Genomic DNA, 22259 nt, shown 5'->3' with positions numbered 1-22259 from the left:
GCGAGCACGAGAAGCTGCCTGGCGGATAGGTGTGCGTGGAGCTGCGGGCGGCCGGCCGTGCGGTCAGATGAACGGGGCGTCGGGTTGAGGACTGCTGCGCTCATCGTGCGGGTCGCGGTGCTTCTTTTTGTTGTTTCTCTCTGCGTTTGAAGCTGGAACGTAAGCTTTAGAAGATTAGGGTTACGAATTCCCAGTGAATTTGCAGAGCCGTTGGGTCATAGGGATTGAAAGAGACCTCTGGAGATCGTCGAGTCCCAGCCTCTGCAACGGCAGGTTGGACAGGAAGGGACCCGGGTGGGTCTTGAATATCTCCAGGGAAGGAGGCTCCGCGGCCCCTCTGGGCAGCCGGTTCCAATTCAGCACAGACCTGGTGAAACACATTTCTGCCTGCTCTACATTTCGTTTCTTATCCCCGAGCTGAAGGTGGCTGCCTTCAGTTTTCAGCTCCAAATCTCATTACAGTCCTATTGATGCTGGAAGTCCTATGGTAAGTCATGCTTTCCCAAGTAGGAATTCTTCAGAATTTTCATCAGTTTCCTGTGTTACGTTCTCATTAAGAAAAATGATTTTCTGAAGTTTGCTACCAGGCATTCTTTTCTGTCTCTTTTTTTTTTTTCTTAAACTTCGTTTATTTTGTTTTCTCCTGGGTGCCCTCCAATACATTGTCATTTTCCTTGAACTGCAGACAGTGCATTTTTTAAGCAATTAAATCGATGTCAAGAAGATCTCTGTGTGGCCTGAGGCTCCAGGTTCCCTGTTTCACAGAGAACTGCAAGGAGTGTTGGGTTCCTGGCCACGACCTGGCCCTGTGAAGCTGCTCTGGTCCCTTCAAAGTTGCCAGCGTGGTAAAATAGAATCTCCCACTGCTCTATTTCATCTTCCTTTTTAATCGTTGGACTCCTCTTAGTCATGTTAATATGTTGGCTGCAGTGGTAGTCAGCGACATGCCCTTTTTGTATTGCTCTTGCCAGTTTTCAGCATCTGTGGAGGATCATGTCATCTGTTCCATGAAGAAGCTTTGTATTTTCCAGGTCAGTTAAGAATCTGTAGTGCAGAGAAACCCTGGATCCCTCCAGGGTCTTTGAAGATACACGAGTGCTTGATGATTATTTTCTGCGTTCCAAAAAACAACAACCCTGCTTTCAAAATGTGACTTAGATGTTTTTAATAGATGCTACTCCAAAGCATTATCGGTTTTTTATTTTGGAAATTCCTTTATGGAAATGGTATGGGGAGCATTCTCAAGACAAGTTCCTCACACAAGCTTACGGGATTGTTGCCTGCTACCTATAACGCTCAGCCTGCTAATAAAAAAATCAAATTAGAATTACTGAATGCATTCTTCATATGACAGTATTTTTGCTATGCTTTAGGAAGCAATGTCAAGGAGATCTTGCTTTCGGTTCCTAAAAAGTTTCATCTTGAGGCTATATAGATGGTGATAAATGGTACGTTTTCTAAAGGTGTTGACTGAAATGTTTTAAGTTGATTCTGTTTTCTTTCTTAAGCTGTAGCAATGTCAGGAGAAAAAAAAATGAATTGTAGTATAGTTGGAGTTCTCCTGTAGCGAGTTCTTATTTAGAGTTCATGTTGCATGGTAAGATTTCAAATGTAGTAGGATGTAAACCGCTTTGGTTACATACAGTCTCAGTGTGCACAGGTGTTTGTTTTCTCTCTCACTGATATTCAGCACGGTGGGGTGGGGAACTGGGACCTCAGAGCCACGCTGGTCACTACTGAGGCTGGAAGCGGGTCGTGTGGGTGCTGGTGTGCTGGAACAGAGCTCAAGTGCTCTGGTTTGCATTGCTGTAGATAGCTTCACAATGTTCCAAACACTGGTTTTGATTGTGGCTGACAGGTAGCCATTTGAACAGCTGAAGCTGTGTTAATCTGATGTTAAATCACAGAAATGTGCGCCGTGTTCATCTGGTACTTGTCTGAAGAGAATGTGGCCTTCAGGTGGTACAGGCAGCAGTATTTCCGTCAGGCTGTCCTGATATTTATGCTGGTGCAGGCTGTGTTGTGGCAGGCTGTGTTCCCTTTGTGTGCAGAGCCGTGTTCACAGTCGTGGCTCATCAAAATGATTTCTCCTCCCTACAAGCCTTGCTTCTGTCATTCTGTACTTAACTTCAGCCATCTGGTTTTTATCCCGCTCCTTATTTCTTGCAGGCACTGTTTTGTCTGTGCAGTGGCACTGTTCCTATCAAAGGAAGCGTGTGGTGGAGTACTGTAAGGGCACCCTTACCAGGTCTGCTGTGACATAGCTTATCCTGTAGTAAATAGAAGTCAGCAAACTGACAATGGAAATCACTGGAACGTCTTCATTAGCTAGAAGAGCTCAGTCATACTGGGGAGTGCTTGGGCAGCGCAACCCAAGCAGCCCAGAGCAGGGGGCTGAGATGGGCGCTCCTGTCCTCCACGCTCCCCGTTTTCCCCCTGCCTCCTATGCTGTCTGTTTGCAGCTGGAAGGAATTCCTGCAGAACGCTGCTCATGACCTTTATCCCTTAGGAAACTTGATTTTTGCACAGATGCTGTCTCTTTGGTTTTACAGGGCCGTATTGAGCAGCAAGTTGATTTGTTACTCGCTTGAGGAAAAACACGGTCTTCGGAAAACCATAATGGCTGTGTAGTAGTTGGTGAGACTGTCGTCATTACTTGGAAGGAGAAATGCAAAAAGATGATGATGACGATGAGTTCCTGGTTGAGTACATGTCCGACTTGGCGAGCCCTCTTGTTTTCATTCGGAGAAGGATTTTGGCTAATTGCTCTTCTTTGATGTTAGCCCCGCTCTAGGACCTAACCCTGTGTTGTGTGTGACTGAATGACAGTCACAGTTATTTGTTTTTTTAAACTTGATGGCAACCGCTGTGGTCTCTGATGTTCCTTCTGTGCTGGCAGCCTTTGTCCGTCTCTGCCCTACCCAGACGTATGGGTTTTACAGCATTTAATTTGAGACGGTTCTTTACAATAGATAGCACTGACATTTGGTTAGCGTGACCTATATTTATAGCAGCTAATCTAAAATAACAAACTGCTTAGTGATAGTTCAGAGGGAAAGTTATGTAACTTTGAGACTTCAACTTTTATAATACACTGTTAGGATTTATTTATTTTTTAAGCTTGCCCTTTTTGCATAGCTGCCAAGCTTTCTGTAACAGCTGTACGATTGTGACTTTGGTAGGGCTCAATCTGAAGTTATAGCAGATTTGTTCATAGCTATAGAAGTTGCAGAAAATAAAAATGCAGGTAATATAGAAAAATATACAGCTTTTTTTTTTTAAATCAAATGAAACTTCCTGAGAGATAAAAACAATGTTTGTTGCTAAACATGTGTAATACAAGAAGTTCCCTGTGGTGCGGTGTTTCACTAGCTGAAAGCTAAAGCTCATAAACAGAATGTATTTAAAATGTTTTCTATTAAAAAATAAAGGCGCAGGAGGATTAAATAAAATTTATAAACATATAGAAAGGTGAGTCACTTCTAAATATTACTAAACTTTCTGTCGCGGTCTGTATTGGAAACATTCATACACACCCAGTGGAACACAAGCAATCTGTGGAGTAGCGCAGGTATTTTAGAGAGACCTAAGGAATGAGCCAAAAGGGCGTTTCTGAAATGATGTGCTACTGACCTGTCTGGGAGTTTACCACCTACACCAGGTGTTTAAGCATCTCGTTATTAGCTGCAGAAGGAGCTGAGGGTGCAGCCCTGCTGTCTTCAGCAGGTGTCCCGACAAGGCTTTGCCTCCCAGATCCCTGGGAGGAGCTCTCAGAAATGAACCACTGGGCCCGCCTTGAGGTCACCTGTGATGATATTTCAGATGTGAGCTCTTTCCCATGGAGCTGAGGGCTTCACCGCAGGTTGCTCAATACCTCCTTGTTCTGAAAGAAAGGGGTTTTGTGTTCTTTCACCTTAGCAAAAAGTCCTTCAGTCCGTATGTGTATCTTATCTTTGATCCTGTTACTTTAAGTGTAAGCACTTACTTTGTATTGCCAGAGAACAACCTTTTCCCTTTGTTTCTTCTGTACTTTTGCCCACCTCTTTTTTTTTTTCCTTTCCTTTGGAGATGCTGTTGATCCTGGCATGATGCTGTCATGGGAAGGAGGTTGTTTTTAGAAAAATCTTCGTTAGGAGAAAAGCACTTGCGACTGGTTTTATTCGTTGTAGACAATACTAGAGCTTTTATGCAACTCAACTTTATTTTCCTTGCATTGTTTGATTTTTCTTTTTTTTTTTGCAGTTAGGCAGAGCATTCACAACTCTGCGTATCAAAAAGTCATTGTGCGTTATGAGTGCCTATTCCATACACTTAAAATACATCTGGTTAAAAGATAGCACACGAATCCTGTCATTTCAGACCTTCCTTGGTGGCCTTAAGTGTGACTAAAATAACTCTGAATGCCATGCAGACACCATGCGGTGTTCAGCCTCTGCAGCAGGGCCAGTCTTGCTGTGCCACGCAAGTGATGGAGAGAACTCTGACAAGTTCCAAGGCAAGAAAAGCGGTGCGTTCAGAGAGCACTGAGCTGTCGGTTACCGAGCACCTGATTGACCTGTCTTACGAGGCAGATCTCACCAGTTTTGATTTTGCGGTCTCTCCTTTTGCTGCTTCCTTGCCTCCTTGCTCCAAACGGGCTGTTACACATGAGTGGACGCTCTCGCTGTGCTTAAAACCTCTCTGGCCGTGGGTTACAAGGAACGGGGAGGGAGCTTTTAGTCACCAACACCTGCATACTTGGATTTTCTTATTCCAGAGCGGTTCACTGAGAGCCTATATGTGTTAAGACAAGCTCTTATTTGCCCCCGTTGCCTTTCTTTTCATCTTCCTTCTACGTGCCTACCTCTGATGCTTGCCTGGGACTTGTATAAGTGTAACCAATTACACTGAGCAGGTAAAAGGCAGCCTAAGGCGCACTTACCTGAGAGTAATGCTATTTACATAGGAGGATACCAAGGAATACCCACTCCTTAGTAACTCCGTGTGAGTTGCACAGGGCTGTCGTATGTCTAGATTTCACTGGAGATAGCCCTCTTTTTCACCTGAGCGTTGCAGGAGAAGAGTTTGAGAGCTTTGGCTGTTGGTCTGGTGTTTCCAGATGCCTGGCAGTTTGTCCGAAAGCTCTTGGACGTTCGGACTGTGGCAGACAAACGGTCTGTGCACGTGTGTGCAATCTGGCTGCTGTTCTGTGCAGATACTGAATGTACCAGCCTGTGCTGCACGTTGCACTTCATTCTGACCAGGAAATCCCTGTCAGAAATATGGCAACTTAGTGTTTCACACCACATCCTGTTTACTTTCTCTCTTCTTCGTGTCAAAAATTCTGGTGCTAGGCAGTGAATAATCCTTCAATTCATCTGTTTCTCACATTTTGTTATTCTCTACCGAGTCTGCCGGGGATAGCGTTTATACTGAGTTTTTCTCGACTGTGAACATTTGCTATGCCAAGAGTGATCCTAGAGAGCTGGCTCCTTAAGCCTCTGGGCAGCAAGCGTTTGACAACTAACTTCAGTTTTTTGTTGGAGCTGGTGATGTGGAGGTCGCCGATCCTCAGAGCTGCTGAAGAGAGCTGGGATTTCCTTCCGATCTTTTCTCCTCCAGAAAATGCCTCCTGTTGTTCTCTTTAAAAGCAAATACAGGTTTTTCATCAGTTAGAAGAACTTAAGAACTTGTGTCATCTTGTTCTCTATTATTATTTGTTTTTTTAGTTTAGAAAGCTGCTTGAAAGTTAGAAAATCTTGAAATGATGATTTGGGGTGTAATACAGGAGCTTGTTAGAGAGGGTGAAGTTTTTCCCTAGTGCAGGGAAAAGCAAATGCAGCGCAGCTATTTGTCTGCCATTTTGAACAGCACAAGTTTTTCTCATTGAAGTACTTGTGCAACTGGGTTCGTATGGTGTGAATAGGAACTGCTGCTGGCAGCGTGTTAGGCAGGGTCCTCTTGGGAAGACTAGAAATGCAGATTACAATCTGTTTTAAGATGAAGAGAGCACTGATGAATTTAGCTTGAACACTTCTTCAAGGACTGTGCCAAGCTTCCTTATAAAAGTGGCGAGCAGCATCCTCTGATGTTTCCTTTACATTAAAGGACTCTTGCGGATGTGTTTTACAATGTTAAATCTTTTCTGAGCACGCCTCCCACGTTAGCATAGAAGGGATGTTAGTCACAGAGGTGCCTCTTTATTGAATCTAAAGGAGGTCGTATGAGCTGCTTACTCACTGCCGTGTGTTGTGAGATGGGGAGACCAGTGTGGGACACATCTGGGCTTGCTAGAAGACTTAGAGTGTGTTTGGTTGCTTCGAATGATGGGCCGTGCAGATGAGCACGGGTACTGCAGTTTGCATTCCTAAATGTGGGTGGTGAGTAGCTGCCTCAGTTCTGTGCGAGTTCTGTGGCTCTGGTCTGCAAAGCCTGAGCTTCGCAGTGGTTTAGAAATACTAGCTTTGAAATGTTGAGAAATGGACTGTCATTTCAGTACAGGATGTTTAAACCTTTGCTTTTGGGTGTTGGCCTCCTTTGTAAATCTGAGTGGTTTAGTGTGTGTACCTTAGTTTCCTTAGTTTAAAGCAGAAGATAATTCGTGGGTTATTTGACTGTAAAATGCTTGGAGGTGTGGTGATGGAGAGGTGTTGCCTAAGATAGCTCAGTCGATAGGACAGAGGTATTTGCATCTCTTCCATCTTTTGTGATTAACATCTCAACTTCAACTTTATCTTTTCCATGTAATTGGAAAATAAAAAGCTTATTAAGAAATCAAATAGAACCTGAAAGGTAATACTTAAGCTTCCCACTAGTTACGGCACTGTAGTAGTGGAGAGGGAGGAGAAGGGTTGTGAAGCGTCTCAGGAGCTGAAATGAATTGTCTGTTTTATAGGGCATTGATGCGGCTAGGCCACATCTCCAGATAAGGCTCTGCTGACTTTTTTTAAGACGTCAGCAAAAATAAAATTCAGATGATCTGTACCTTTAAAAAAAGAACATATGGCAGTGTGTAAAGTCCTTTTGTATATCTGAGGTTCAGAAATAGCTTGTTTCTATAGGAATCTGTATTTTCACATCCTTCAAGACGTAATTTAACTGATTTTCCGAAGAGATTTCTAGTTGTTATTAAGAACTCCACAGGTTTCTTAGTCAGGCAAGCCAGCACTTGTGCTCAGGTATTAGAGTGCCAGTACGACTGTTTTTGCTTTCCTGAAGCAGTTCTGCCTTTCCTTTCTAGAAGGCTCAAGCATAAATCAGTCAGACACACTGGCATGGGAATAAAACGGAGACAGGTCTTTGTTGCTGTGAAATCCTTTTCCTCTGTTAAGGAGTGACATGCGTTCAAGGAAGGGATCACGTGAACGCTGCAAACTTGTGCTCGTTCCAGCAATTACCTACGTATAATTTCCTGCCTCGGAGTTCAGTTCTTGGAAGCTGTCACCTTGGCCTTGGAAAGCAAAGAAGTGAGGAGTGTTTCCTCTGGTGAGTACTGCAGGCATTCTGTGTCCGAGCGCCAGCAGTCTCAGTCGTGGGGGCTGTGGGTCAAAGTGGGAAATGAGATGAACTTAGAATGCAACACTCTAATGGAAGTGCAGCATATTAGAGCTTTATATATTCTACACTGAACGGGTAGCCTGTCACAATCTTAGAAGTTAAGAATGCGAAGGCAAGTTGTGAATGAAACAGGACCATGCATTTTGCTGTAACATAATACTATTGAAGTCTAACTCTGTGTTTTCCGTCTTTTTGGAAGCCTTCTATCTTGCAGGATGCCTTAGAATGCTGTCAGCTCTTTGTTTTGTTACGTGATAGTTCAAAAACAAGGCAGGCAGATGCAATGGATGTCTGCTCTCTGTGCAGTAACGCCCCACCTATTCCCTTTTAAGATGTATCAACTTCAGGGGTACTTTTCTAATTTCTCAGTGGTGGGCTTCGTTTTTCAAGCATCAGATTCTTTTTCCTTCACAGATACCATGATTGTTCCAGACTATTAAAAATAAATATAAATGTATTTGTGCAAATATTGGTTGACTTTCAAGTATAAAGGGTCATCTCTTGTGTAGTCCAATGAGAGAACCAAGAGAATTTAGATACAAGGTGTTGGCTCTTTTTCATTTTTTCTTGAACCTGCCAGCATTTGAAAGCTTTGAACATTGCTCTCGCAGCATTGTTTTTTGTTGTTTTTTTTCTTCTTAGTATGTTTGAGGCAGGCCAGCAGAGGTGAAAAATTGCACATCGTATGCATTTCTAAGTAACAGAGCACTGAGGGCAGTCGGAAAACCAGTCTGTGGACTGAATAGGGATTTGTTTTCCTTGCATGGGTACTAAGTGCTTTTTAAAGCTTCAGAAGTGCATTGGCCTATCGGCTGGACAGCACTGATTAAAAAGTTATTAGCAGCATTGAACTCATTTAAGGAACTATTTTCTTTCCAGGCAAATACCTCAGTTCTTTATGATTTTGCTTTCTCAGCCATTGGTGTTTTCTTTCTGGTGTTTGCTTTTTAAATACAAGATCCGACTGATTTTGGATTAAATATGCCTACTTCTGGCATTGCTTTAATGACTGTGGCAAAGTCCTGTGACTCCATCACTCCATCACTGAAATCACTGTTAGAGCTGAAGCGCATGGCAGCTGAAGGCCAGTGCCATCTTCCATTGGCCCTCCATTTCATCTCTAATAAATGTGATGTTTCCATTCTTTCTGCCTCCATAGGCTGTTGTGAATCTTTTTATCTTTTTAGAAGAGTATTTTTAATATTTAGAAATTAATTGGTCTGTGCTACTTGGCACTTCAGCAGCTTTGCTTTCAGGCTCTTTACTGGGATCACTGTTGTCTATCTGAAGAGCTACCCGAAGGGAGATGCTGTTGCAAAGTGTCTGAGCTTTGGGATAGATGGCTAAGAACTTGTGTGTTTTTTGTTTTTTTTTTTTTAAATATAATTTAATTCAAATATACTTGAGTTAACTCGAGTCCTATTTGCCCTATTTCACAAAAATCTCAAGTCAGATAAAATGCAAATTGTGAGTTCTAAGCTATTTTCTCACCTATATGAGGATACTGGTGCATTTTTAATCACTTTAGTGATTGAGTTATAAATTGTCTGTGTGCCTACTCATCTTCCCACAGATCAGGACACTTGTGTAGTTCTCAGTAAGCCGGAGGTGGGCTGCCCCAGATGAAAGCCCACTGTTTCCCTCGCTTACCTGGCATCCCATCGCTGCACGGTGCGTGCCGGGTTGTTGCTCTTTGTCTTGTTTAGGTTGGTGGTTTTGGACTTAAGGAGCTGTGCTGTGTTTTGGAAACAACTCGTCTTCTGGGTGTCCAGTTTCACTGTCAGAGCAGTCTTCACGGTTTGAATACTTTGAAAAGGCCCCGTGATCTACAGGGTTTCAGTTTTTGGAGCTGTTCTCATGTACATCAGAGGCAGAACTTAGAGCTGCCTGAGAACAAAAGGATGAAGTCTTGCACCCAGAGCTATCTTTTGCTTCTTCAAAGTCCTGATCTGTTTTTCATAGAAGCGTTATGTGTTTCTCTAGGACTGTAAATAATTGCTCAGGTACTAAACTTAGGGAAATAGGTTAAAATTGTCAACTGTAAAGAAAATTGATCTGGAAAATAAGGTAGAATGACGATTTTTTTCCTGTCAAATATTAAGTGAGTGAAGGTGCAAGTTTGAAGTGGTTTTATGTCTGCATTGTGTTGGGTATGGATACTTAGTGCAGAGCAAGACTGTTGGAAGAAAACAAGCAAGTTTCTAAAAGGCTACTATTCATCTTCATTGCTTATTGCGACTGCATTTTGTTTCCTTGCAAAAGTGGTGCTCCCATTCCATTTTGAAGTTAAGTAATGCACCTTTGGGTAGCATAAAGCAAATAATTGTGTTGGCAGCTGAGGCGGTTGGCTCGTCCAATATAAGTCAGCACCTTCTGCAGTTGGTGACCTAAATTTGTATGAAATCATTAAGCTGAAGAGGGCCGTGGTAATAAATTACCTTAGCAGCAATATAAAAAGATAACATGAACAGTGATTCAGGAAAGACTTAATAGCGGGTAATTATAAAGAGTTGGAAGTCAAGGTTGAGGTATTTTAGTGACAGGTACAGTGCAGAGGATACGCATTTTCTTCAATAAATTTGACTAGATAGCTTAAATTTTCTATCAAACCAAGCAATGTAGCTGACTGATACCAGAGTTACTGGCTCTCCTTGGCAAGAATGTTTTGATGGCATCTTTGCAGCAACGGCAAAGAGCGATAGCTCTACGTAGGATATCTCCGATTTTCAAAGGGCCTTTTCGTTGAGCATACTTTCAGAGGGAGCTACTTTCAAATGTGTATGTGAACTCTGTATTGCTTTCCAGCATAGTCACTTTGTTGTGCATTTGTGCACTATGCCAGTGGAAGGGAGAGAGAGGCTGTGATAGATGAGTGTTAAAGAGAAATGGATTTGGCCTCTAAATAGCAACTAATCATAACCAACCAGGTACCAAGAAATGTGAATATGCTTTCTTCAGGAAGTAATGCAGAATTTGAGTACAAGCGGGAACACCTGTGATATTCTAACAAACTGTGAAACCAGTGTATGGAAGGCTAGATGGCCATCGTGTTATTTGCCACGCTCAGTGAATTTTTGATAGGCGAATTACAGCCCGTGTAAGTTCATTTGTTTAAAGGTTACATTTCATAAGGAGAAACCCTGAGGCTGTAATCTTTCAGATTGCTATGCCTGTGTTTAGGATAAGCCTATGTAAACTAAAGGCATATATGCAGGCTTTTTGAGATAAGAATCTACATTCCAGCAACAAGTAATTATACAATAAACAATTAACTGTTCTAATAAATACAGTGTTTTTATTGAAAGGCAGGCTCGTGTTTGAGGTTGCGGTTGCGTTAACTGTGAGCTGGGCGTTTGTTTAAAGAAAAAAATTAAAAAGTCGTCGTATACTTGGATTATTCTCATGATAGAAATAAGGAGGAAGTTTATTCAAGTAGCGTTACTGCAATGTAGAGGTTCTTGTCGTTAACAAGTTTCTTGAGGTATAGTTCTGGAGTTATTTGGAGCTCGCTCTGAATTGAGATTTGGCACTTCTCTAAAAGTACATTTACTACTGTGAAAGTCAGCACGTGCAATTGGTAGAATGCAATTCCTGAGGCTTCTCGTTCTCTTTTAAAGAATTTTTCACTCTTCATGCTCATGCCTTAGCCTGGCATATGGAATATATGAGCACTCCTATCCTGCGAGCGGATGAGATGGAAGATGTCTGCTATTAGCACTGTTCAGGCTGGAAGCTAAACTCGAAGCCTAAGATGCTGTTACAGATTGGCTTCTGCTGTGAAAACGTGTAGAGGTCATGGTACTGTTTCAGGCTTATCAGATCTCCACTGCCTACTCTTGTCATCTTAATGAAATGAAGTAAATCCAGTAGTGTTGCCAATTTTTATATTATGTGGTGACTTCCACGAAAGTTTCCCATGATCTCATGATTCTTGGCGTCAAATGTTCCAGTTTTCCCTGGTGCAGAGCGACTGCCCCCTCATCCTAGGGGATGCAGAGGGTGAGTGAGGTCCCTCACAGCTATCTGCAGGGAGAGCTGTGAGTTTAGCTGTTGGTGTCTTTTGGCGTCTGGTTACAGCTGCATTTTGGACCTAAGCAATCTCATATGAACACTGAAGTAAGTATCAGCTACCCGTAATGTTAACATCAAAAGGCAAATTGTACTGGCTTGGATTTTCTCCGTTTGGAATTGCTGTACAGAGCTTGAAAGCGTTGGGATTTTGTTTTGCTTTCTGCCCTTTTTTTGGTCTTTTAAGTTGGAAAACATTAGCATTTCTGGCCAGGTCCTAATGTTGCTTGATGTTTAGTTTGCATTTCTTTATTTCTCGTGTTATCGCTTGTGTACCAGCTTAGACACTTGTCTTCAGCTTGCTTCCAGATAAGCCTGATCAAAACATGTTAATTTAAATGCCTAATTTCCGAAAACTGTAGATTGTTCACTTGCTTGTCACTTGCTGATGCTCTTGTTGACAACTTCGATAGTGTTGTAGCTGTACCTTTTCTCTATCGCTGCACGTTTTGTTCATGATGTTTAATTTCTTCCTTAGCTTAAGCTATGGAGGAGGACATCCATCACATTCAGAAACAGATCTTCTTCACAGACAGACATACACAGCTTCTCATCAGCTTCCTGGATACTCTGCTACACACCATCCCACTGGTAACTGTCTATATTATGAGCAAAAAAGTTTAGTTACTTAGTTTTAAGATGAATTTTTTAATCAGAGGGATTATTGATCAGATAGTAGCAAATGGTGTAAGGAAAGCTGATTGCGTAGTAAAAAGTTAACAGTTGGTTAATAGCTTTTATTCAAATGTCCAAAACAGAAAGAAGGGGCAGATCTCTGTAACTCACTGTGAGTTCCTATGTTCTTGCACTTGGATGATGTCATAGGCAGAAGGGCCAGACGTTGAGTTTGCCTCAAAGCCAGCTGCAGAAATCATGCCACTTCTTTCAGACTAAAGCAAATAGAATAAATAATGCAAGTAGCAGTGTAATGATGTAAGTACTTACATGTGCAAATTAAGACCCAGTGCTGGAGGGAAGGTTAAAAATTATTCTAAATATAGTAGCAAGTTAAATTGTATTAGGTCTGTGTCAGCATCAGTCTGCAGACCCTGTAATCTTGGCAGAATTTTAGCTACTCAGAGCTCTGCAATCTATGCATTACTTCCCATCGACCCCCAGCCACCGAAGGGTATGGATAGCAGTTGTTGAAACAAGGAATGAAGCCAAGAGCCCATTTGTGGTGCCAGTCCCACTGGGAAGTGCAAGCTGCTATAAGCTGTGCAAAAGAAAAGATCAGTACAGGAAAGCTGAACCCATGTCAGAGAGGATTCTGAATGTTTAAACAATTAACAAGTGAAACAGTGAGAGAATATTTGTTGATTGACCTAAATATTATTTCAGAGCATCATATTTAATAGACATCTAATAATAGATATTTTAAAATGTATCACTAAGTTCCGGTTTACAGCTACGAAACCGTTAAAACAGTGAAGAATGAATGTACTTGAATAATGTTGGTAGTGTTTCATTGGTTGTTTTTAGTGGACTATGACTGTTTATCCTTTTTATTTGATTGAGCTTTTTATAAGAAGCTTATCTGAATTGTCTAATCGCTTTGTTTCGTTTCCTCCTGGCCCCTACATAGGTCTTTCAGGAATTTTTGATACTGGTATGCACACCTCTGGAAGTAACACTAAAGAAACTTCAGTTATGAATTTTCTCTCTGCAATTGAGTCTCGCACAGCTCAGACAGCCTCTTCAGGATCTACCCTCTTGCCACAGTTCAGGGCTCCTTCCTGGCAGACAGGTGAAAATTTTCTCTTGAAAAATAATTCTGTGGTGACTGTGATTGAACATTTGGGATTGTTTAAGACAAAAATATCCTACCGGAAAAGGCTACATCTTCCACTTCTTTTCCATCTTGATATTTAAAATCTCAAAATCAACTAAACTATATTAATCTCTTAACGGAAGATGTCTAGGAGGGATTTAGACGGGCAGGATTTAATTTTATCTAATTACTCAATTTCATTATCTGATGTTCTGTTTGGAATTAGTCTCCTTCACACCTTAGCAGACTTGTCATTCTCAGACTCCTATCCCTGTCGTAGTTCTTCTATTGATAGAGCCACTAGAAGTCTCTGGATAACTTTAGCCCATTTGTACACAAGTGACGACCAAGATTTCTCCCAAAAAGAACACGGACCGAGGCACGTGTTGCATTGTAATCAGTGGTTTAATTCAAAAATAAACAAATATGCCATCTTTTATAGCAGACTGACTGCCTTCTGTAAACTTGCCCCATCTGTCAAGCCTTCTGTGCAGAGCAGGAAACTTTGCATATTTGGAGCTTGCTATAGACAGCCGCACCAAGCTAAGTGTTGTCGCTGCATCTGTGGTAGCTTCAAGTTATGCTTAATTTTATACAGGGATTGTGTGACTGTGCAGTGAATCAGAGCTACTCACTGATCTGACAGAAGGCGCTCTTCTTTTTTCCTCTAGTGGTGGGTTAGTTTTCCACTCTCTCGGTAGTAGGAAGGGAGGAGAAATGAAAATCAACAGTTCAAATAGGAATAAATTGTTCCCCTTTTTTGCCCTCTGGATGCCCCTACCTTTGTGTAGTGGTAGTGATCAGTAAATGAGAACACACTTGTACGTGATGTTGCAGTTTCTTAGAGCAGAAAAAGAAATGCATTAAAACACTGCTTATACTTTCTTACTCAGAAAGACCTTATTGTTGACTTGCGAAAAATACCTTCAGTATCATATCTCTTCGTATCGTTACGTGTCTTGAACTGAAAAGAAGAAACAAAGACCTTCTTTCGCAGTTTCATCTGACACTTCCAAAGTAATTTTGTGATTAAGTTGCAGAAGTATTTTATAATGAAAATTGAACTTTTTACTGAGATATTTGTCACAAGACAAACTTTATTTACTGAGAGGTTTTTAAAATTCTACTTACTCTCTAATAATCCATTACTAAAAGCTGTTTTAATTGTCCAAAAAGAACTGAAAATAGTCAAATTATATCTGAGATTTTACATTTTTCCACTTCACGTGTATTTGTAAATATCTCAGTGGAAAGAGATTGCTTTATGGATTCTTTTAGAAGAAACTTAATGTCTTTGAAAATAAATTGGCCTTTCTCATTTGCTTTCATGTACTTTAGAAGTAGTACGTAAACTTTACCGTACCTGCAAGTCACAGAATAAAAAAGGGAATTATATGAGTTGCTGCTGTGAGCGCCAGAGCTTACAGGGGAATTGTACACTATCATTTCAGTTACATAATAGTATAGTCTATTAGTAAACATTTAAACAAGTCTGTCATAGCATTGTTAGGGTACAAATAAGTGGTGGTGTACCCTTCACTTGGACATGAACTTTCATTCTATTGAAAGTTAATGCCTTCCCATTAGGAATTACATACAGGTGTTCCATTATATGCTCCAAAATGGTGTTTCATATAAAGTGAGTTACAGAAGTATTGGAGAGAGTGAACTTGCTCTTTTAGTTCTGTATTATAGTTCGTATGATGTAATTTTGTCTGTTAACATTATAAGTGTCCAGAAGTTTTAATCAGTTGTCCTTTACTAGGAATTCCTTTTAAACTTGAAAGAGCCTTCAGTTTAAAAACAGAATTGTTCTTGTACCATTTTTTAATCCAAAATTTGCATGATAAAGATGCAAGTTACAACCCACTGCAGGTGTAGAATTTGGAATTCTTGCTGAACTTCACTTCTTGTTTGGAAATGACCCACAGTAAGTGCTTCTCTTTGTATGTTTTTTGTTGAAAAGCATATTGATTCTAGAGATTGTTATATTTATAAGTGTTTAAGATCTTGCAATGAAATAATTTATCGAAATGCAGGGTTTAACTTGTAAAGCTCCCTTACATTCTTTTTCCGTTTATGTTTTTTGTTTCTTTCCAGGTATGCATTCCTCAACAGCCACAGAACTATTTGTTACTGGAGCGTTGCCAACCTCTGGAACATTTCCACCGACATCTGCTTTATCGGCTTATCAGCATCCAAACACGTTCAGCAGTAGAAACTTTGCTACTTCTCCTTCTCTTACTCTTCAAGATACTACTTTCAGTGCTACATCAAATGGCCTCTTAACTACCCACGATCCTTTATTACAGATCAAAACATCACAAGGCACTGTTCCAGCTGCTTTGACATTTGAGCGCCTAGGCAGTTCTGTTTTAAGTACCAGCGTACCACCTCAGTCATCAACGTACCGTTCTGCTCAAGAATCTGCACCCCATCTTTTGCAACCTCAATTTAGTTTGCTGCCTTCAACCATTGGAGGAGCTCAGCAGGTCTCTCAGGCATATAGCACATCTGTCTTTACTGGTTCCACGGCTTCTATCGATAGAGCACTTCAGCGAGAATGTAGTGTTATTAAACACCATCAGCGGCCTTCAAGTACTCAGTCTGTTCAGGCTCAATTGACTGTTTCACAGCATTCCTTACACAGCTATTTAACGAGTACAAGTGGAGTTAATTTTCAGGATACGTGTAGGCACTCGGCATTATCCTGCAGTCCAGTTGGAGATGTTACTCAGGTGAGCAATGGAGGACCACAGCAGAAGACTTCTCAAGTCACAGTGGAACTTGCTCAGTCTTATGCATCTGCAGTTCCATCGCCTGGCTTTCCATCTGCTTCTGCAGCAAAAGTGAAAAACTGTTCCACAAAACAGCCTCCAAGGTCAACGAAGACCCCCAAACCTCAGAGCATAGCTCCCCCTGTGCAGACACAAAGCTATGCTAAAACTGCACAAAACCAGAGTTCCGTCATTACAGGCCAAGCACAGATCTATTCTACAGCACAGCTGCCAAGTCTGTTGTCAGTCAGCCAGTCTCAAAATTATATTTCTTCCCAGGCTCAGAATGTGCCACCTGTCAGTCACTCGCAGGATTTCTCATCTAGCAAGGTTGAGAAGCTGCCCACGTTGTACAAAACATTGACTTTTTCTGGGCAGTCACAAACTATTACGTCTGATAGTCAAACTCTGAGTTACTCCTCAGATGAACAAGTTCTGACTTCAGTTCCAAATGAGAACTACTCTCCACAGACAAGGGAACTGTCTTCAGTCAGCCAATCTCAGAGTTACTCTTCTAGTCACTCTCAGGGTTTATCTCCAGTTAGCCAATCCCAAGTTAGCTTTTCATCTCAATCACAAGTTTTATCAGCTGTTAGTCCTTCAGAAAGCTATTCTTCAGGGCAGTCTTTAGCATTAACATCGCCTTCTCTTCCCTTTTCTGCCTCTCCTCGGATACAGACTCTTCCAGCCTCAAGTCCTAATCAGAGCTATATTTCTTTGCATTCTTCCCAGAACGCTCAGTCGCAAGAATCCTCCTCGCCACAGTCTCAAAAGTTTTTGCCGTCTGTCCAGTCTCCTCCTTTTGCACCCCCGGCTCACTCACAGGCGCTGCAGAACAGCAGGCCTTCCTCAGAAACAAAAACATATGTAAAAAGGAAATCGGACTCTAACTTATATGCATCGTCAAAACAAGAGGAAGAGTTGTCAATGCAGGATATGCAGGCTTTGCAACGACAAGCTTCTCTTGAATCTTCCACCCAAAGGCTAACCGATGAGGAGATCGGTGCTCAGGATGCATCCTATCGGGTCACAAAGGCAGATGACCGATACTCGCAAAGTGTAATCAGAAGTAACTCTCGTCTTGAAGATCAAGTTGTTGGACTTACTCTTCAAGGAACAAAGAAGGATGAGAGAATGGCTAATACTGTGGAACAGCTCTCCCAACATATTGGCCATATCACTAATTTAAGCCATGATATGAAAAAAACAGCTAATTTAATGCAATCAACGCAAGTAAATGTGAGTTCTAAAGAACTAAACCAGCAGCATTCTCTTATGCATAAGGTACATGAAAGTAAAGCTTCAGAGCAGCAAGGCCAGATCATTAGTACGACTCCGCAGGTGCAGCCCCATGCTTTAAGGCACGGTCATCAGCTGTGTTTGCCTGGTGCACAGGTGCTGCTGGAGTCAACCTGTGACTTGCAGATTCTGCATCAGTCAATCCTGCAGTCGGGCTTAGGACAAGCAAAGGTATCGCCACAAGTGCAAAGAATACAGAGTCCTCAACAGGTGACGCATCCATTCCTTCAGATGGATGGCCATATTATTCAAAGCAATGGGGGTCATTCTCAGCAGCAGCTTCATACTCAAAATTCAGAGGTAATGAAAATGGACATTTCTGAGCCCTCAAAACCACTACAGCAACATTTGGCAACGAAAGATCATTTTACTCAGACAAATCAACACGATTCAAAAAATCAGTTTGTTTCTCTTAGTTCAATATGTTTCCCAGAATCTATGCTTCTCAGTGATGAGAGGAATATACTATCCAATGTAGACGATATCCTAGCAGCAACAGCAGCAGCCTGCGGAGTGACGCCGTCTGACTTTGCCAAATCAGCATCTAACGAAGAGGAAATCCGGTCTGTTGAAAACAGTGAGGAGTCTAAAACACAGTTCCGAGCAATGGATGTAAGACACGTATCTTCTGGTTTCAATGCCTCGTCTGCTATAGTTGGGAAGCCAGCAGGCATAAATAATATTTCTCTTAATGGAGGCCAAATCACTATAAATCTTACATCGGTGTCAGCAATACAGACAAAAGCTGTGAGCCTTAATCATCAGCACATGGACGCTTCTGATCAAAGCCTACCAACAAGGATGACCTCTCCCACACTTGGCCCTGGTCAGGAGGAGCAAGAGCAAAGCGCTGTCCCAGTTAAGAAACAGTCTAGCATCAGTCGTGAATCTGAAGAAGATAACGATGTTTCTGCTGATGGTACGCTGAATGCAAGAGACCTAGACTTTGTTTCAAGCGGTAAGAGTCTAAGTGAAGAAAGTGCTGCTTCAGAGAATGATTTTAATATGAGTGGTGACGATGGTACAGTAGCAGGTAACCAGTCGAAGGGTCCATTGCAATCACTGCCTGTGCCCCAAAGTGGGGCTGAGGAAGAATGCCAAGATTTAAGTCAAGGGAGCCTTCAGAAGAAAAAAAGCAAAGGAAAAAGCCAGAACAAAAATGCTGCAGAAGAAGACAGTGCAATTCAGAAACAGATAAAGAGAAGTGGACAGTGTAAGCGTCAAAACTCGAGAGGAAATGACTCTTGTTTGATGTACTCTTCTCCTGTTTCTGAAAGCTGTTACGATACGTATCAGCATCAGGAAAGAATGAGGCAAAAAATTAAAGAAGTTGAAGAAAAACAGCCTGAAGTCAAAACAGGATTCATTGCGTCTTTTTTAGACTTTCTCAAGTCTGGGCCTAGGCAGCAGTTTTCAGCTCCAGCTGTCCGGATGCCAAACAGGACTAGGCGGCCGGTTTCCCAAATAGTTCGTGGCCCTTGCCTGCAGTCACCCACAAAGCCTGTGCCAGCAGCAGCACCTGCAGCTTCTGAGGTCGCCGGAGAAAGCCCAACCAAAAAAGCGGATGAAGAACTTAAGAAAAATTTAGAAACGCTGCCTTCATTTTCTTCTGATGAGGATGATTCTGTGGGAGGTAACCATGATCTTCAGAAGAGCATCTCTACTGCGCTGTCAGCCCTGGATGATTCTTCTGACAGAAAGAACAAATCAGGTAAAACAGTTGCTGCTCGTGCGTACGTTGCTGGATTCTGTAGCTGACGGGGTGGAGAAGGGGATGGGGGAAGAAGAATCTTGGCTGTCTTAAATGCAAGTAAATGTTTTGCCTTACTGTGTTTTTATTTGCAGCCGTAATTAAGAGTTGTGTTCAAAAGCTGTGCTCACTATGACTTAAGCTCATGTTCTCCACAGTTGGAAAACGTGTCAATACATTTTTTCACGCTGCTTACATAAGACTCTTCTAATGCTGAAAAACTACTTTACCCAGACTTGGAATTCTCTGTCTGTGTCTGTTCTCTCCTCTGTCTCGGAATGCTCAGTGTGATTGTCATCCATAAACCTCAACAAACCATCACGTCCAGTGGTTTTAGATGTATTTTCATAGCAAGACAACTAGTGAATCACTGCTGTCAGCAAAGGCTACGTTCTTCCTGGGCAGAGTTAAACGTTTGCTTCCTATGATGCTCCCAGCTGTACAGAAAATGTTTCTGAAAGCTTTTAAACTGAGCGCTGCTGAGTTAGCTAGTCATGTCTGAGATGGGAGCCCGTTCCTTTCAGCGGTGTTAATCAGGAGTGTTGTAGTTTCATGTTGATCTGTGGCTTGCAGAAGAACAAAAGCTGAGAAATGTCTTGGGTGGAAGGACAGACAGCAACCACCAATAACAGCATTGGTCAGTTTTCCATTTGTTTGGCTTTTCAGTTCCACTTGTATTACATCTGTGCTATCTGTGACACTTTCTGCAATCATAGCTTTTATTTGATGCTGATTTGTTCTGAGGTATTTTTGCCATACGCCATATTTTTGCCTAAGTAAAGCCTGTCAGTGAAATTCATTTTCTCTGGTAAGCAATTAAAAGCTACCCAGTTGATCACATAACTGTACAAGTAAATGTAAGAGAAATAATAAGAATTAAGAAGCATTTTAAAGAAGAAAGTGGTGACTTTTTTTTCCACCTTGAAAGCCAACATGTGGACAGCCCACGGTTTGAATGTCTCTTTCTGATTATCTTAACTCACTTAAGTCACACGGTGTGTACGGCTTCCGAAGGAACGATTTCAAAGGTTTCTTTTGTTGTTGTTGCATGGGTATTTGTATTTACAAGGCTTTGCTTTACAGTGCTGTGATATCCTTATTATTAATAAGGATGGCGTACTTATGCTAGTAGATTCTTCAAGTTCCTGTTTTGTTGCATACAAGACTTTGTACAAAACACAAGATGTTTCATAATGACTTCTTTCCCACACGCTGGCGTTCTGCAGATTTTCTAGTCATTCCTCCCTCTCTCTGTTTGCACACAAGTATGGAAAGACAAAAATTAAAATGCAGTCATTTGTAGTTAGTATGAAGTGTATATGTTTATTTGCTGTTCTGAAGAATATGTAAATATACTTGGGGAACTAGTGATGCTGTGTCTATTAAGGCTGTTACAGTCTTCAATGAACAAATAAAAATTACGTATTCTAATAATGGGACACGATGTATGCAGAAGTAAGTATTTCATGGCTTAGCAGTTTTTAGTGAATTGATTTAATCGATCTTCCTGTGGTGTACAGCTTCTGTATTGACCCGATAATTTGATATTTTATTTTTATTATTTTTTATCAAAATGTTGCATTTTTTCTGTTTGTTTTCAACAAGTCAACAATTAACAGTGTTTGCAAAATAACTGTAAAATGGCCTTCTTAAATTTGAAGGCGGTTTTCTTAGTGAAATTAGTAATTAGCCTGTGGCTTATGTAACCTGATTTCTTGTTGATTAGCGAATAAATGTTGAATCTAATATGTATGGTAGAGTACTGAGCAATATTTAAAAGCATCCTAATTTTTCTCAGGTGGGAAAGAATGGTCATTTTGAAGGGTGGGAGTTTCCTTTGGCACTGAGATGTAGAGAAGAATTTATTTCTCTTCTCTCTCTTTCTGTCAGTTCTCAGTACTGCTGTTAACACTGACAGGTTATCAGGATATTACCCAAACTGCAACCTGAAACTTGCAGTTACGTTAGTACAAGATAGAATTGGTGAATGTTCAAAAGCTTCAGGGCAAGTGTTCTCATAGTTCTTGTGTATTTCTCTCTCCTTACTCCAATTTAAAAAGGCCTTACCTACCAGCAGACTGGAAGCACCATTCAGTGTTGTAAGTTTTGTCACACAGAGCAGAGCAGTATTTTTGTTGGACGTGTCTGTAACTATAAAGTTGTTTCCTGAGGCATTCTTTGTTGTTATTTCTAGATGCTAACAGATTTGTCTTTAATACAATCAGGGGTATATTAGCTACAACATCTTAATTTTGGTAATGGCTGAGTTGTGACCAAGTAAACGATCATATTCAGCTCTTCACATAGGTGCGTTGCTTAGAATGTATACTTTTAATACGTATTGTAACAGAGAAAAGAAATCCAGTTCCCATCCATGTTGCTAATTCTTGATAACTTATTTATTTATTTGCTTCAGAAGCTGAAAAAGTGGCAGTCGTTTCTGCTGCCTCCACTGCTGCTACAATAAAGCAGGAACTGCCACAGATGACATCTCCTGCAGTCAGTGTGCAGGAGAAAACGAGCTCAGCTGACTCCTTAAAAGCAGCTCAACAGGATGCTGGGACTTGTGACCAGTTAGCAAAGATCCAGGCGACTGTTGCAATAGAAGGAGGTACTGAGGAGGAGAATACGGACAGTGGAGGAGAGGGCATGTACAGAGAACGTGATGAATTTGTAGTGAAGATTGAAGATATAGAGACACTAAAGGTAATGTAAATATTTCCTATGAGCATGGGGAAAATACCCAACCAAAATAAAACACCAAAAGACCTCCGTATTAACTTAGCTCCAATGAACTGCTGAAAGGGGAAAGGCTGCAGATTGATGTTCTGCTCTGTTTGCTGCCAAGTTACCTCAAAGGTAACTTTCTAGTGTGGGTTATGAATATATTTTGAATGTACACGGCCCATTTTATCCATAATAATGCAAATCTCTGTCTAATAGAAGTTACTTCTATTAAAACTTGGAGTTACTTTTTATTTTTAATATAATAAAAATTTTCCATGGGCTATTGAGAGGCCTTTTGTTTTCCTTTTTAAGATTGCATTGGGCTCTCAGG

At 41.3% G+C, this 22259-nt stretch overlaps 1 protein-coding gene across 1 annotated transcript in view; it reads left to right on the top strand.

Moving 5' to 3' along the window:
* Positions 1-14: 14 nt before the first annotated feature.
* QSER1 (glutamine and serine rich 1) overlaps positions 15-22259 on the top strand; it is a 35462-nt gene continuing 13217 nt past the window's right edge. Inside the window, exons 1-5 of the mRNA XM_010710684.3 lie at positions 15-487; positions 12083-12195; positions 13190-13351; positions 15476-19162; positions 21618-21907. Coding sequence (XP_010708986.1) covers positions 471-487; positions 12083-12195; positions 13190-13351; positions 15476-19162; positions 21618-21907 — 4269 coding nt within the window. The 5' untranslated portion in view covers positions 15-470. The remainder of the gene's footprint in view (positions 488-12082; positions 12196-13189; positions 13352-15475; positions 19163-21617; positions 21908-22259) is intronic.

The sequence above is a fragment of the Meleagris gallopavo genome, chromosome 5 (assembly GCF_000146605.3).
Source record: "Meleagris gallopavo isolate NT-WF06-2002-E0010 breed Aviagen turkey brand Nicholas breeding stock chromosome 5, Turkey_5.1, whole genome shotgun sequence".
Classification (NCBI taxonomy): Eukaryota; Metazoa; Chordata; class Aves; order Galliformes; family Phasianidae; genus Meleagris; species Meleagris gallopavo.
Note: the sequence above shows the minus strand (reverse complement) of the source record. Positions and strands in the feature narration are given on the sequence as shown.